At 31.3% G+C, this 13,867-nt stretch overlaps 1 protein-coding gene across 2 annotated transcripts in view; it reads right to left on the bottom strand.

The window, feature by feature from the left end:
• Positions 1-13,657, bottom strand: part of LOC148300637 (uncharacterized) — a 28,049-nt gene extending 14,392 nt beyond the window's left edge. Inside the window, exons 1-2 of one of the 2 annotated variants that reach the window (XM_088274508.1) lie at positions 12,385-13,651; positions 6,047-6,783 (exon numbers count right to left, since the gene is read on the bottom strand). In XM_088274508.1, the coding sequence (XP_088130634.1) occupies positions 6,693-6,783; positions 12,385-13,370 (1,077 nt within the window). In that variant the 5' untranslated portion in view covers positions 13,371-13,651 and the 3' untranslated portion in view covers positions 6,047-6,692. Of the gene's footprint in view, positions 1-6,046; positions 6,784-12,384 lie in introns of those variants that run through there. The other variant, XM_088274507.1, reaches the window with a different exon arrangement.
• Positions 13,658-13,867: the final 210 nt, after the last annotated feature.

Raw genomic sequence — 13,867 nt, 5'->3', positions numbered from 1 at the left:
ATAAAATAATAATAAAATAACAAATAGTAAGCACTGGTAAATACACGTCTTTCACACACTATCAGCGAACAGCGAGATATATATTATCATATCATTATATTATCCTCTATCGAAGGACCTACAACCTGAGGACGAGGAGAGCTGACACTAACAGTTTACAAAGACTGTTAGTTGGGATAAAGCAAGGAAGAAGAAGCTCTATATTAATTTTACCTTAAAAGTAATAAGTCAATAATAGTCAGTAATAGCGGCTTCACACTATTTTTGAGCGATTCCATTCGTAGCTCACAAGCTGTCATCTGGAGTTGATGTATTCGCTGCGCAATGCTCAATAAAAGCAACATTTTGGAGTTTTTTCTCGTTTTTTAAATCATATTTTCATATAGTGTCTGGAGTGTGTGGAAGTTTTTAGTAATTAACTATAATCTAATTATGAGTATTTCTTGAATGTTTACCGCAGATACTTTGTGGTACATTTTATAAACTTTATAAAATGAAATAACTTTGTTACAACCACTTTTTTATTAATACAATTTAACATGAGATGCCTAAATAATCATAATTTTTCTGAATTTGCTGAACATGTATTAAATAACAATCAATCTTTTAATTTTTAAAATGTCATTGAAATACTACATTCTAATAAAAAACTATACTCATTGCATAATTTAGAGATTTTGGAAATTAAAAAAACCATCAAACAAATTTAAATATCATTAAAAATCAATTAAATTTAAGTAACAGTCCTATTTTTGATTTTTTCCAATTTCTGTTCCTAAAATTTCTACTCAGTAGGATTTGTGTGTGTTCTCCACTTTACGTGTGCGTGCGCATATGAAGATATTGTTTTTTTTATGATTTTATTATTTGTTTTTTGGGGTTGCTATGCAATGAACAATAAAAATAACATTTAGGATTTTTACGGAGTGTGTGGAAGTTTTTTGGTGAGAGTATTTTAATGTTTGTGAATTAATATAAACCCTGATGATGACATTCTTGTTGAAACCGGTAGGTTAAATTGTATTAATATATTATTAGATTAAAACCAATATTTTTAGCTCCTCCACTTTATTTTTATTTGACCAGGTTTCGTCGTTACCGACATCATCAGACCAGTCTGATGATGTCGGTAACGACGAAACCCGGTCGCTGGTCAAATAAAAATAATGTGGAAAAGCTAAAAATATTGGTTTTAATCTAATAATATATTAAAATGCAATTCCATCAAGAAGTGTCAGTGGATAGTATAAATCTATTAAATTGTATTAATAAAAAAGTGGTTATAACAAAGTTATTTCATTTTATAAAGTTTAACTATGAGTAGGTATTTCAATGTTTTAGAATTTAGTACATAAACCCTGATGATGACAAGGTTCTTGTCGAAACCCGTTGGATAAAGTGTACCAATAAATACTGGTTAAAACAAAGTTGTTTTATGTTATAAAGTTAAATAAGTCAAGATTTAAAAGGTTAAATCGAACGTGTGTTATGAGTGGGCGCTGGTCGCCGGTCACACACACTCGTAGGCTCTCTGTCAACATGCAAGAAACTACGTAGCAACGCACAAAATCACAATGTGCTAAATTGGAAAACCAGTTATGGCAGAATTAGTAGGGAAACACAGATTTACATGCGTATCTCCGCTAACGGTTGGGGAAAATCCGCGCAGGACGAAACGCGTCTCGCCGAGTCAAGTCGATACAAGTCGGGAACCTATTTATCACCTTCATAATACCCAAATCGGGATGGTATTAAAACACTTACTTCACTTTATTTCCTTAATGGTAGAACCGGTATATTTCGGAAGCAGGAAAAATCGTTGTAAATATTATTACGAGTTTTTTTTAAATTTAAGGAAGGCGTGTCGAGATGGTTTGGACATGTTGAACGAATGAGGAAAGAACGGTAAAACAAATTTGTTAGGCGAATGTAGCCGGAAAAGGGAGCAGAGAAAGATCGATGAAAACTTGGCATAATCAGTTATGTAAAATATTTGAAAGCGGTAAGATTAGGAATAGAAATAATTGGCTGGAATGTGGATATGAGGAGATGCATGAATGTGTGGAAAAAGCGAAGAATTTTTGCGAAGGCAGAGTGGTAAATTTATATATATATATATATATATATATATATATATATATATATATATATATATATATATATATATATATATATATAAATATATATTTATATATATATATATATACATATATATATATATATATATATATATATATATATATATATACATATATATATATATATATATATATATATATATATATATATATATATATATGTATATATATATATATATATATATATATATATATATATATATATATTTGTTATGCTCTTCGATCGATTGTTCCAGAGATATTTGGGCATGTGAATCGAATGAGTGAAGAAAGAACAGTAAAAAATATTTATGAGACCAAAGTAGTTGGAAACAGAAGCTGAACGAGACCGTGGAAAACTTGGCATGATCAAGTATATCAAATACTTGAAAGTGGTCTCAAATAAGGAAAAAAACATGGGTATGAAAAATAAAAATCTTTTGACGAACGCCTTTAACCTGTCCGGGAGTATGGACGTCAGTGCACGTCAGTGGGGATTTTCCTTAAAGGAGTATCGGCGTTAATGAACCTCGAAATCCGTCTGGCAGTTAGTATGATGTAACTTGTATAGCACTGACGATATTTGTGTGTAATTTTGTCATAATTGAAAAATATTTCGAATAGATGTTTTAATTTTTTTAAACATAACTGCTATCTTCATAATACATCGAATTAATGAAGAAAAAAATTCATGTAAAAAGGACCCAATCCCCAGAGAAAGTCGGACATTAATTTTTGTGCCGGGATGGTTAAAATGTGTAAAATTTATTACTTGTACAAATTACTGATTATAAACGTGGAACATCACATTTGTAATCTATTCGCATCGCGTCAATATGCCTAATCATATGAGAGAAAACAGCTTATAATATGTAGGTCACATTATACTGTGAATCATTTTACTCTAGTTAGACTCTTGGGTCTCGCTTACGTTTTTCGTCATTTCGAACTGCAACTTTAAAGAATCAATGCTGCAATAATACGACACCTCACACAAATACTAGTTCCAAGATTATCATTCGTTGGCAGATGATTGATTGTTTAAAAATAACCGATTTAAATATATTAATATATATATATGTATATATATATATATATATATATATATATATATATATATATATATATATATATATATATATATATATAACGTGGTAATATTTTCCTTTTGAAAATTAAGTGTAAATAATATGTAAAGTGGGTGTATAATAATAAAATAAACAATGTGTTGCTTTGTAATTAAAGTTTATTCTTAATTTATCTTTATAATAATTTTTATATCTATCTATCTATCTATCTATCTTATTCTGACAGTTAATAATATTATCGTAAGTCTTTTGTTTTCTCCTGAGCGACGCATGCGGCATCTGGTGGTTGAACTGTTTTATGTAGGTACTTTTTGTAAGTACTTAATAAAATGTATAGGTAGGTACCTAGTTATTTTATTACATCTCCCCCCTTGGGGATGAAAATTCATAGTTAAATTTTCACTCGTCCTCCGGATCATCTTCTTGTATAAGTTTAGTGATATAATAAAGTTTTTTTTTTTTTTCGTTCTTTTTTTTTCTTTCTTTTTTTTTTCTTCTTGACCCTTTTAAAGTATACATAGTTTTTTTTCAATCCATTTGTTTTTTTCTTTTGAATTCCTTCATTTTTATTCTGATCTCTTAAATTATCTTCTAATTTAACTAAATTTACAACTTTTAATTGTTCATCAGCATTTTCCTTCGATTCTAATACTGGATTCCTTTTTAGACAATCTGTTTCTAAATTCTTCTTTTCTGGAGTATATTTTATTTTATATTTTGTAGAAATTTTTTCCACATTATTTTTATTTTCATTCTTCAAGCACTGTTTCTGTGTAATTTGTAAATCTTCATTTTTATTATTAATCTTATCATCTTCCTTTGTTTTAAACCAGCACGTTGCTTCAGGGTGATATCGAGTTCCCTTATTTAAATTTTCACAAATCTTACATGGACTTTTATCTTTAATTTTATCACTAGCTCTTAGATTTCCACGTCTTCTTTGATTATCTTCTAATCGTTTTCTTTGATCATCTTCTAATTTTTCTCTCTCACTCCGAACATATTGTAGTAATTGTTTTAATATATCTAATGTTTCATAATCCATTTCCAATTAACAAAATTGTCGTTTTATAACGTGGTAATATTTTCCTTTTGAAAATTAAGTGTAAATAATATGTAAAGTGGGTGTATAATAATAAAATAAACAATGTGTTGCTTTGTAATTAAAGTTTATTCTTAATTTATCTTTATAATAATTTTTATATCTATCTATCTATCTATCTATCTTATTCTGACAGTTAATAATATTATCGTAAGTCTTTTGTTTTCTCCTGAGCGACGCATGCGGCATCTGGTGGTTGAACTGTTTTATGTAGGTACTTTTTGTAAGTACTTAATAAAATGTATAGGTAGGTACCTAGTTATTTTATTACATATATATATATATATATATATATATATATATATATATATATATATATATATATATATATATATTTAAATCTAGTTTCTTGATATATGACGTTGTTGAAAGGAGTGAGCGATTTGTAAACTAGACAGCCGCAGTATACAAATAAAATTAAGGTGGTGCAAAATTAAGCATCCAATGTGGTTTCTGAATACATTTTTTACCAAATAAAAAAAATATATTTCGAGTGAAGGAAATCAATTACAATTTTTCTGACCATTACTTTTTTATGTGGAAAATATGGTATACGTCAAGTGGCTGCCGACGGTGTTGATACACATTTGTGCCCATTTTATCAATATGTTTGTATACTGCAGCTGTTTAGTTTACAATTGTCAAATATGATTGACGTACGACACCATTTGTAAAAATTATAACATCTTCCGAAAGGGTGATTAATTTTGCTCTACCCTCTACATAAAATATTGGTTGCGTGAATATGTAGAACTGAAAAGGAAAAATAGAGTTCATATGATTCAGGAATATTATTCCAAGTACAGGCGGCCCTCGATTTTCCCCCTTAATTGGTTCCTGAAAATGTGTGCTAGTGTGCGAACGTATAGGTGATGCAATCACCAAAATGTATTTTCAGTAACATATTTATTTAGTAATCACATACATTATACAAAAATGAAAAAAATCAGGATCCAGAAATCTTCTTTTCAAATTTGTCAAGAGATTGGTAAATATTTACTTCCCTTTTTTCTTTATCTCATAGAGAGATCTATAACATGACTTGTTTTTTTTTATTGCCCTACGTACATTAGAACCTCGGAAAACAGAAATTTCAGGAAACTCGAGATTTTGAAGAAAAATATTTGTAAGTAATCATTTTGTAATAAGTCATCATTAAAAAAATACGCAGACTGGAGAATTTTAATATGTTTGTCATTTTTATGACTTATAATATTTGTAAAATACCTTGATAACCTTTTCTTTATTTCTCAGTCGTCATAATATGTGTGATAAAAATTCTCCGGTCTTATCGGCTCGATTTATCCGACGAAAGATTTATTGTTTCGGTATTAGAGTACGGATTCACTGATGCGGATCTTCTAAATGATCGGATCTTACCCACCTATAATCCAAAAAATTGTTTATGGTATTATACATACTTTAAAAAAATCGTTTACAATTGAAAAATATCCATTTTTACTTCTTTATTTGTTTTCGGATTAATCGATTTCTCGTTTATACGGGTTTTTTGCAAATCCATCCCGGAAAACCAGGAATGTACTACTGTATTTAATTTTTTTAAGGAAAAAAACAATGATCGTAATATTATATCAATATTTTTTAATAAACGCTAAAAGTAACATGGCAACTAGAGAAATGATAATAATTGTCCAAGACGGTTTGTTAAAGGTACACGATACTGTGAATATGTATTTAAACTACTGTATTTAAATTTTTTAAATAAATAAAAATCAATATTTGTAATATTATATTAATATTTTTAATCACCGTAAAAAGTAACATGGCAACGCTAGAAATGATAACAATTGTCCAATACGTTTATTTTAAAGGTAGGTACATGATACTGTATTTAAACCAGGTTTAGGCGTTTGATTGTCTGGAGAGGTTATAGATGTCAATATGCATTATCTCTGTGTTCATGTACGAAAATAATCGCAGTGACTAAATGTATCTCCCAGAAAGTCACGTGACCCGTTTGTGAATGTGTGTTTCTGTGGCCTGCAGTTTGTATAGTCTGTGGGTATTCTCGGCCAAACTGCCTACCCGCTGGCCCACTATGTTTGTAGTGGGGAATTCCCCACACACACAACACTATTTTCTGAATCATTCGCACCAATTCACGGCTCGCTATCACGTCAAAGTACGTGCAATCAATTGATGGTGATAATAAAAAACAGTACTAGCCGGCACCATAAATATGCAACACCATTAGAACATCCATCATACATCGTTTTGTCACATATTCGTCTGTGAGATTGAATTTCGACCGCATTCAGTCTACTTTTATCCTTCTTGTGCCAAACCATGCATGGCTTTCATACATTAGGGTTGAAACCATGATTCCGTTGTAGTCGTAAAATAAACTAATTATTGAATTAGGATTCAATAAAAAAGTAGATGATCCGCCTCCATAGGGTAGTGGTTAGAGCTTTGACTGCTAGTGTAAAAGTTCGATGTTCGATTCTCAGGAGGGCTAAAATAAAAAGTAGTTTTTTCACTCTAATATTTATTATTTATGATACTTATAAATATTTATTTTTTTAAACTAAAAAAAGAATATATATATATATATATATATATATATATATATATATATATATATATATATATATATATATATATATATATATATATATATATATATATATATATATATATATATATATATATATATATATATATATATATATATATATATATATATATATATATATATATATATATATATATATATATATAAATATATATATTTATATATATATATATATATATATTATAATTATTATTTATTTATTTATTTTTTTCGATAACATTTTATTTTTTCTTTTGAGATTTTCCTCTATTCTACCTTCCTCATCGTCGGACGTTTCGGGTTGTGGTCCCGTGGTTAGTGTCGCAGACTCTCAAGTCAGAGTTTCTAGGTTCGAACCCACTCTACCACAATTTGATACCTATTTATAATAATGAGAAAGAAATAGTATGAAATAAAAGTACTTTTGTAAATAATAAAAAACACAAATATTTATCTTTTAAAAATATTAAATGAAATAAAAATTATACACTGTCTTTGAAAATGATGTACAAAACACCGATTGTCGCGTGTCATAATAGATTTTTAAATAAATAATTACATTTACCAAGTAAAAGTTACATGTACAATTTGTTTTTAAATTTTAAGTATTAGGAGTACAGAAGAAACCTAAGAATACCCGAAAATTGACATAAATTGTTGTGTTAACATCAAATTGTCGTTACTGGGAATTATCTACGTAGGCACATTGCGGTTTTGCGAGGAATAATCGACAAGTTCAAAGCACCCGGAGAACTCGGTTTATCATTTATCATGATGAGGCGTCACTCGCAGAATACTGAGTTTTAATATTACTTGCAGAATCTTAAAACACACTGGCACGGAATGGTACAGATTTTAGAATAAATTGTTGAATTTCAAGAGGTGTAAAGAATGCAAGGCTGAGATAAGTATTATCGATAAAATTAACGCCGTACTTGCAATAATCGAATTCATTAAATGGCCGGCTGCGCTGAGAGCCGGACGTGAGAACACGCTCAATTTTTTTTTAAGAATATGGTTAGCCGGTGAATGAATTACGTCTTGCGTTTTAACCCCTTAAGAAAGGTATGTTGAGATTCACATGCCCAAACCGTCTCAACACACCATTCTCATTTAGATAATACTTATTTTTAATTTAAGTTTGACTTAGTATTGGTAAAACCTCAAACCATCACACGGGTTGTGGTCCTGTGGTTATTGTCGCGGACTCTTAAGTCAGAGTTTCTCGGTTCGACCCTACTCTAGCACAATTTGATAGCTATTTCTAATAATGAACCGCTTAGGCGCACACAAAAGTATAAAATTGAAGTATTTTTGTAAATTATACAACCACAAATATTTCTTATTTGTTTAAAAAAATCTGTCAAAATAAATTATTTTAAGCGGACTTTATTAATTTGACCAGTGCCTTTTTGGAAATTTCGTTAGTAAATTGAATTAAATTGTCAGTAATATATCATTCGAACCAATCCATTGTATTATAGTCGGTATGGATTTCACGAAGTTTCCTTTAATCCCATTTGATTTATTATAAAATATTTTTACTGTTTTATTTTATATAAGAGTCGTCAGTGTTGAAAATTTATAGTTTTCGACCAACTTTTATCAACTAAATAAATTCCATATTGTTCTTCAACTACATATCGCTCACTCCTTTCAACAACGTCATATTTTAAAAATTGTCAATTTTCAGTTGTGCATGTTTTTGGAATGTCCAGAAAATGTACTATGGTATATCCCAGCAGAAATGGCATATTTTTACTTAAAATTTACCTGCTACAGGGCAGAAAGTGTTGTTTTTGCATTTTGAAGAAAAGGTATTGTAAAATTATTTTTTTAAATGAACTAAATATTTTTCAAATGGAGAAAAAACATTTAGGTTTAACCTAAAAAGATCTGTTGCACAGTAAAAAAGTTCAATAAGTGGCTTGATATTTATTTTTAATACATTGTATTATATTTTTAAATCGATCTCCTGAAAAATCAAGTTTTTTTTAATTTATTTATAACGTTGTTGAAAGGAGTGAGCGATATGTTGAGCTATCGAAATGTATAATGTACCTTCTTTTGTATGATTTTCATTAAATGACTATAATTAAATAATGAACATACAACCAGGTTTTGCTGTTTTAAGGCTCCCAAAGGATACTTGGTGGTTCTACCTCCAAAAAAAATATGAACAGTTATCCTTTACTGATGATTTTGCCTAAAACTGTGTGTCAAATCACAATAAAAATTATGCTGCATCTGAACAGTTACATAAACTCAGTTACATTAATTTGTTTATTCAGTTACATAAGTTTGTTAATCATGGGTAGAGAATTGGTGAATTTTACAAGGAATATTATTTTCTGGCATCTCAACATAGATGAAGAAGAAATATGGAAGTCATTGGGCATTTACAGGGCATACGATGTGTCATGATCCCCGTGTAATCTCGTGTATTCCGGAGCCAGGAGATCCGTCTTCTGCCCACATCTCGTCGACCCTCTATTAGGTGCAATAGCTCGTACTTGTCTCCTCTCAGCACATGCCCCAGATAGCACACCTTCCGGACTTTTATATTACTCAGCAACTGTCTTTCTACTCTTGCTCTTTGGAGCATATTCATTATTGTTAGCACACCATCACGCCGCTTTACCGCAGGAGTAGGCAAAGAGAATAGAGCGCCACACCACTCTGTTTTTGCAAAAAATAATTGCTTCTTCCACATTTGTGTTTCTCTTCATACATACACGCCTATTATTCCGACTCCTGACCTGACCACTTCGATCGTATTGACCACATGATCAATATATCTAAGGGTTCCGAAATTTTTAAAAGTATAGTTGTCAATCATGGATAGAATTGATAAACCAGCACATGACGTAAGCCCTGTAAATACCCATATTATTCTTCATCTTTGTTGAGATGTCAAAAATGTAAAAAATGGCTTAGTTTCAAGCAGCGCATAGACCTAAAATCATTCTCTGTCTATTTTATAATGTTCCTCATATTCCCATACACCTTAAATGTAGAGGTCCACACCAAAAAGTTACATTTCCAATATTGCTCAAAAAATCCTTTAAATGCAAATCTATTCTGTTTTACTATATTCTATCTTAATTAAAGTTGCGACAAAACGTGACGAATCCTGTGTTTAACCAATATGAAATCATTAAATCGCACCAAAACGTAACAATTTTACAAGCTAGAATTATAACTTAATTATTAACTTTAAAAGCTTTTATAATTGAAATGTAACGTTTTGGTGTGGACCTCCACAAATATCTTGTTGACAACCTTATGTACCTTTCTGATTATGGTTCATCGCTTAATTCGAGCGCTTTCCATTCCTCGACATAACACATCATTCTTCAATAAAAAAAATCTGTCCTAACACCCAGACTACGGAATGAATTACCTCTTTTGATTTAAAAAAAATGCACCATTCATGATGACCTTCAAGAAACCACTGAAACATTGCTATTTTTAGAACCCTAACTGTTCACCTTATCATCCCTTCCATTGTTTCCCCCTACCTCTGCCTCCTCAACTCCTTACATGATCATAATCCCTTGTTCTCCTTATCTTCATCGATTTAACAGTTACTTCAATATACAACATTGTAATAATTTAATCCATGGGTGGCCAACATTTTCAGTAGCTGGGTCAGGTTTGAGAAATGATAATATCTGCCGGGCCAAGAAACAAAACTTATTTTCTCATTGAATGCAAACAAGATATATATATATATATATATATATATATATATATATATATATATATATATATATATATATATATATATATATATATATATATATATATATATATATATATGTATATATATACATAAAATAAACATATTTTTAGGTACTTTTCAAACCTATTTGCATGTTTAGCCTCGTTATGCCGTTTAATGTTATACTTTTTCAAGATAGAAACAGAATCATTGCATATTTGGCAAATCGGCGTTGTTTTAAATTCCGCGAAAAAATAGTTTATAGTCCATCTGTCTTAAAAACTTCTCAGATCTTCTGTTACTCTTTTCTTCTTTAGTCCAATGTCTTTACTACTTGACGCCATTATGGGTCTTGAAATTGTCATGATAGTGAAATACTCCCATGTATGGGATATAATACGAACTACGCACGATGAAATTGTCTTGTGTACACAACGATTTTCTCCGCGGGCTGCAAGTAGACAGACAGCCGGCGGGCCCCATGCAGCCCGCGGGCCGCGGGTTGGCTACCCTTGATTTAATTCATACAGCAACTTATCTTCTTTTTTTGTTTTACACACGTACAAGCACTATCTACCCACTAATTTTGATTTACAGTTATAAAATGTACAATATTGATATCGTTTGATGTTTCATACTGTAATTCGTTATATCGCTCACTCCTTTCAACAACGTCAAATATCAAAAAACTTGATTTTTCAAGAGATCGTTTTTAAAGTTTAAAAAAATAATAAAATGTATTAAAAATACATATCAAGCCCTTTATTGAACTTTTTACTGTGTAACAGATCTTTTAAGGTAAAACCTGAATGTTTTTTCTCCATTTGAAAAATATTTAGTATATTTAAAATAATAATTAAACAATACCCTTTCTTCAAAATGCAAAAACAACACTTTCTGCCCTGTAGCGCGTAAATATTAAGTTAAAAATATGCCGCTTTTGCTGGGATATAGTACATTTTTTGGGCATTCTGAAAACATACACCACTGAAAATTGAAGATTTTTTATTTATGACGTTGCTGAAAGGAGTGAGTGAAATGGTATGTTTTTTTTACGTTTCACTCATGTACAGAGTCTGCCCGCTTATTTTCAACCAGTTTTATAAGATACACATCTAAACCCGTATCAATAGTCTGATTTAAGCTGGATGGAAGATATCACGTGTAAGATATCACTTTTAATAAGCCCACCAATAAACTTATACATATTTATATATAGTAAGAACGTATGATTTTTACCACCGAAAAAAAAAATTTTAATTAATTAATTATATGACTTGTTCACATAAGAGGTGTAGTTTACTTATCGATTTGTATCCCAACGAAATATTTTTTCCATATTTGATTTTAGCAACAATAGCAATAAAATCTCAAATGATATATATATATATATATATATATATATATATATATATATATATATATATATATATATATATATATACATATAAATATATATATATATATATATATATATATATATATATATATATATATATATATATATATATATATATATATATATATATATGTGTGTGTGTGTGTGTATTTGTGTGTGTAAGCACAACTAGAGCCAAATAGAATCTTCTCGAAGGTATTTCACACTACTAACATAAAAAAGTAAATCAGTAAAACTCTGTTGAATACATAAATAAATTATACTTTACCGTCTTGCGTCAATGATAATTTGAATAAATAAAAATTAAACAATTTTTTTTTCTGAAACATCATTGTATAACAATTGAATAAAAACATTGAAAAGTGTTCTGAAATCTTACCTAAACCTCCCCGAGGGATAATTTTCCCATTTGATTATTTTTGGACAGTATCTCGCGTCAAGGAGAAGGTCTCTCAGGAATTCTGGAACGGAGACATTTTTCATCCGCTTTGGTAATTTTTTTCCGCTTCCTTTTGGTCTTCCAGGAGACCTCTTGATGACGGCTGGAGTAGACGAGCTCTCTCCTTGCGACGCACTCTGCTGCGTGCTGCGATCCTGGTAACCCAGATCAACGTCCGAAGACACGGTGCTTTCAACGTCCGAATCACACGAAACCACATTTGTAGAATTATTGAAGGACATTATAAACCTGGAACTATAACTGCTACTGTCCATGTCAAACAACCTCGTCTCTTCTTCCGATTTGCAAATATTGTAATCGGAGTAATTGTAAATTTCGTTATTAGTGTTATCATTTTTTCCGAACTTTTCCGAGATGGTCGAGGGAAGTACTTCTTCTTGAAGGCGTTTCTGGAGAGCTTCGTAAATGATTTCGCCGATCAGGTTGGATTCGTAAGAGGCTCCCTCCGTATTCGTCTTCTCGCAAAAATCGTTTTTGGTCATGTTGAGAAGTTCCAATCCCGTGATGTGAGCGAACTGGCACGAAGGTATCAGAGGCAATTTCAGTTTCTTTTCGTCGGCAATGTCCAAAAGCCAGGACTTCGTGTCGGCGGGCGTCCAATCTCTGACCAGTTTAGTCCACCATTCCGTGGGCCTGTCGGCTTCTTGGATGGACAGTAAGTGCGTGAAGTTCTTTTCTTCCGGGTCGTAGGAAAAAAACCTGCCTTCGGAGGCGTCGACCTCGAACAGGTTAGGGATTTGCAGAGGCTCGTAGCCCAGCCACTGTTCCACCAGGAGGTTCTGCGGATGCTCGACCGTCGGGATGATGGTCATGTCGGAAAAGATATTCTGCGTTCTGAACGCGTCGACCATCAGATTCCCGGTCGGATCGTCGTTGTACCCGCACACGAGTTCATTCAACATCATGGAAAAAATCGACCGATGGACCTACACTGGTTGAGAAAATTGGCGTTGAGTCCAACTCGCGACCTATGTTTTCACTGTTTTTTTTATTGAGACACAATTCAGTACACACACGTCTGATTACTCATCGGCAAATCACGGAGCGGCGTTTGACAGCCGGCGCGCGCGGGACGACATGCGACGTATGGCAACCGTTGGCGGCGTAGGTTATGCAGCAACTGAGGCGCGGAACTGTGTACACAAGTTATTATCACAGCCATACCGAGATCCACCGCTGTACTCCGGATACTGCCACTCTGAGTGTGTGCGTGCGCCAGCTGACAACTCTAAAGGCGAGAGGTTATATTAAAAATATACATTTAAAGGCTTAGGTGAAAATCCACCATAAAATATTTTTTTTTATTAAAAAAAATCAGATCTTTTTTTAGTTTTATTTATCATCAGCTATGACATCTTTGTATGATTTAAAGACTTTTTTCTGTTTTGAAATGATGTTCAAT

This window comes from Brachycentrus maculatus, unplaced genomic scaffold, assembly GCF_059751285.1.
Source record: "Brachycentrus maculatus isolate JH-2025_06_01 unplaced genomic scaffold, ASM5975128v1 h1tg000683l, whole genome shotgun sequence".
Classification (NCBI taxonomy): Eukaryota; Metazoa; Arthropoda; class Insecta; order Trichoptera; family Brachycentridae; genus Brachycentrus; species Brachycentrus maculatus.
The sequence above is the reverse complement of the archived record's forward strand: the minus strand, read 5'-3'. Positions and strand labels throughout refer to the sequence as shown.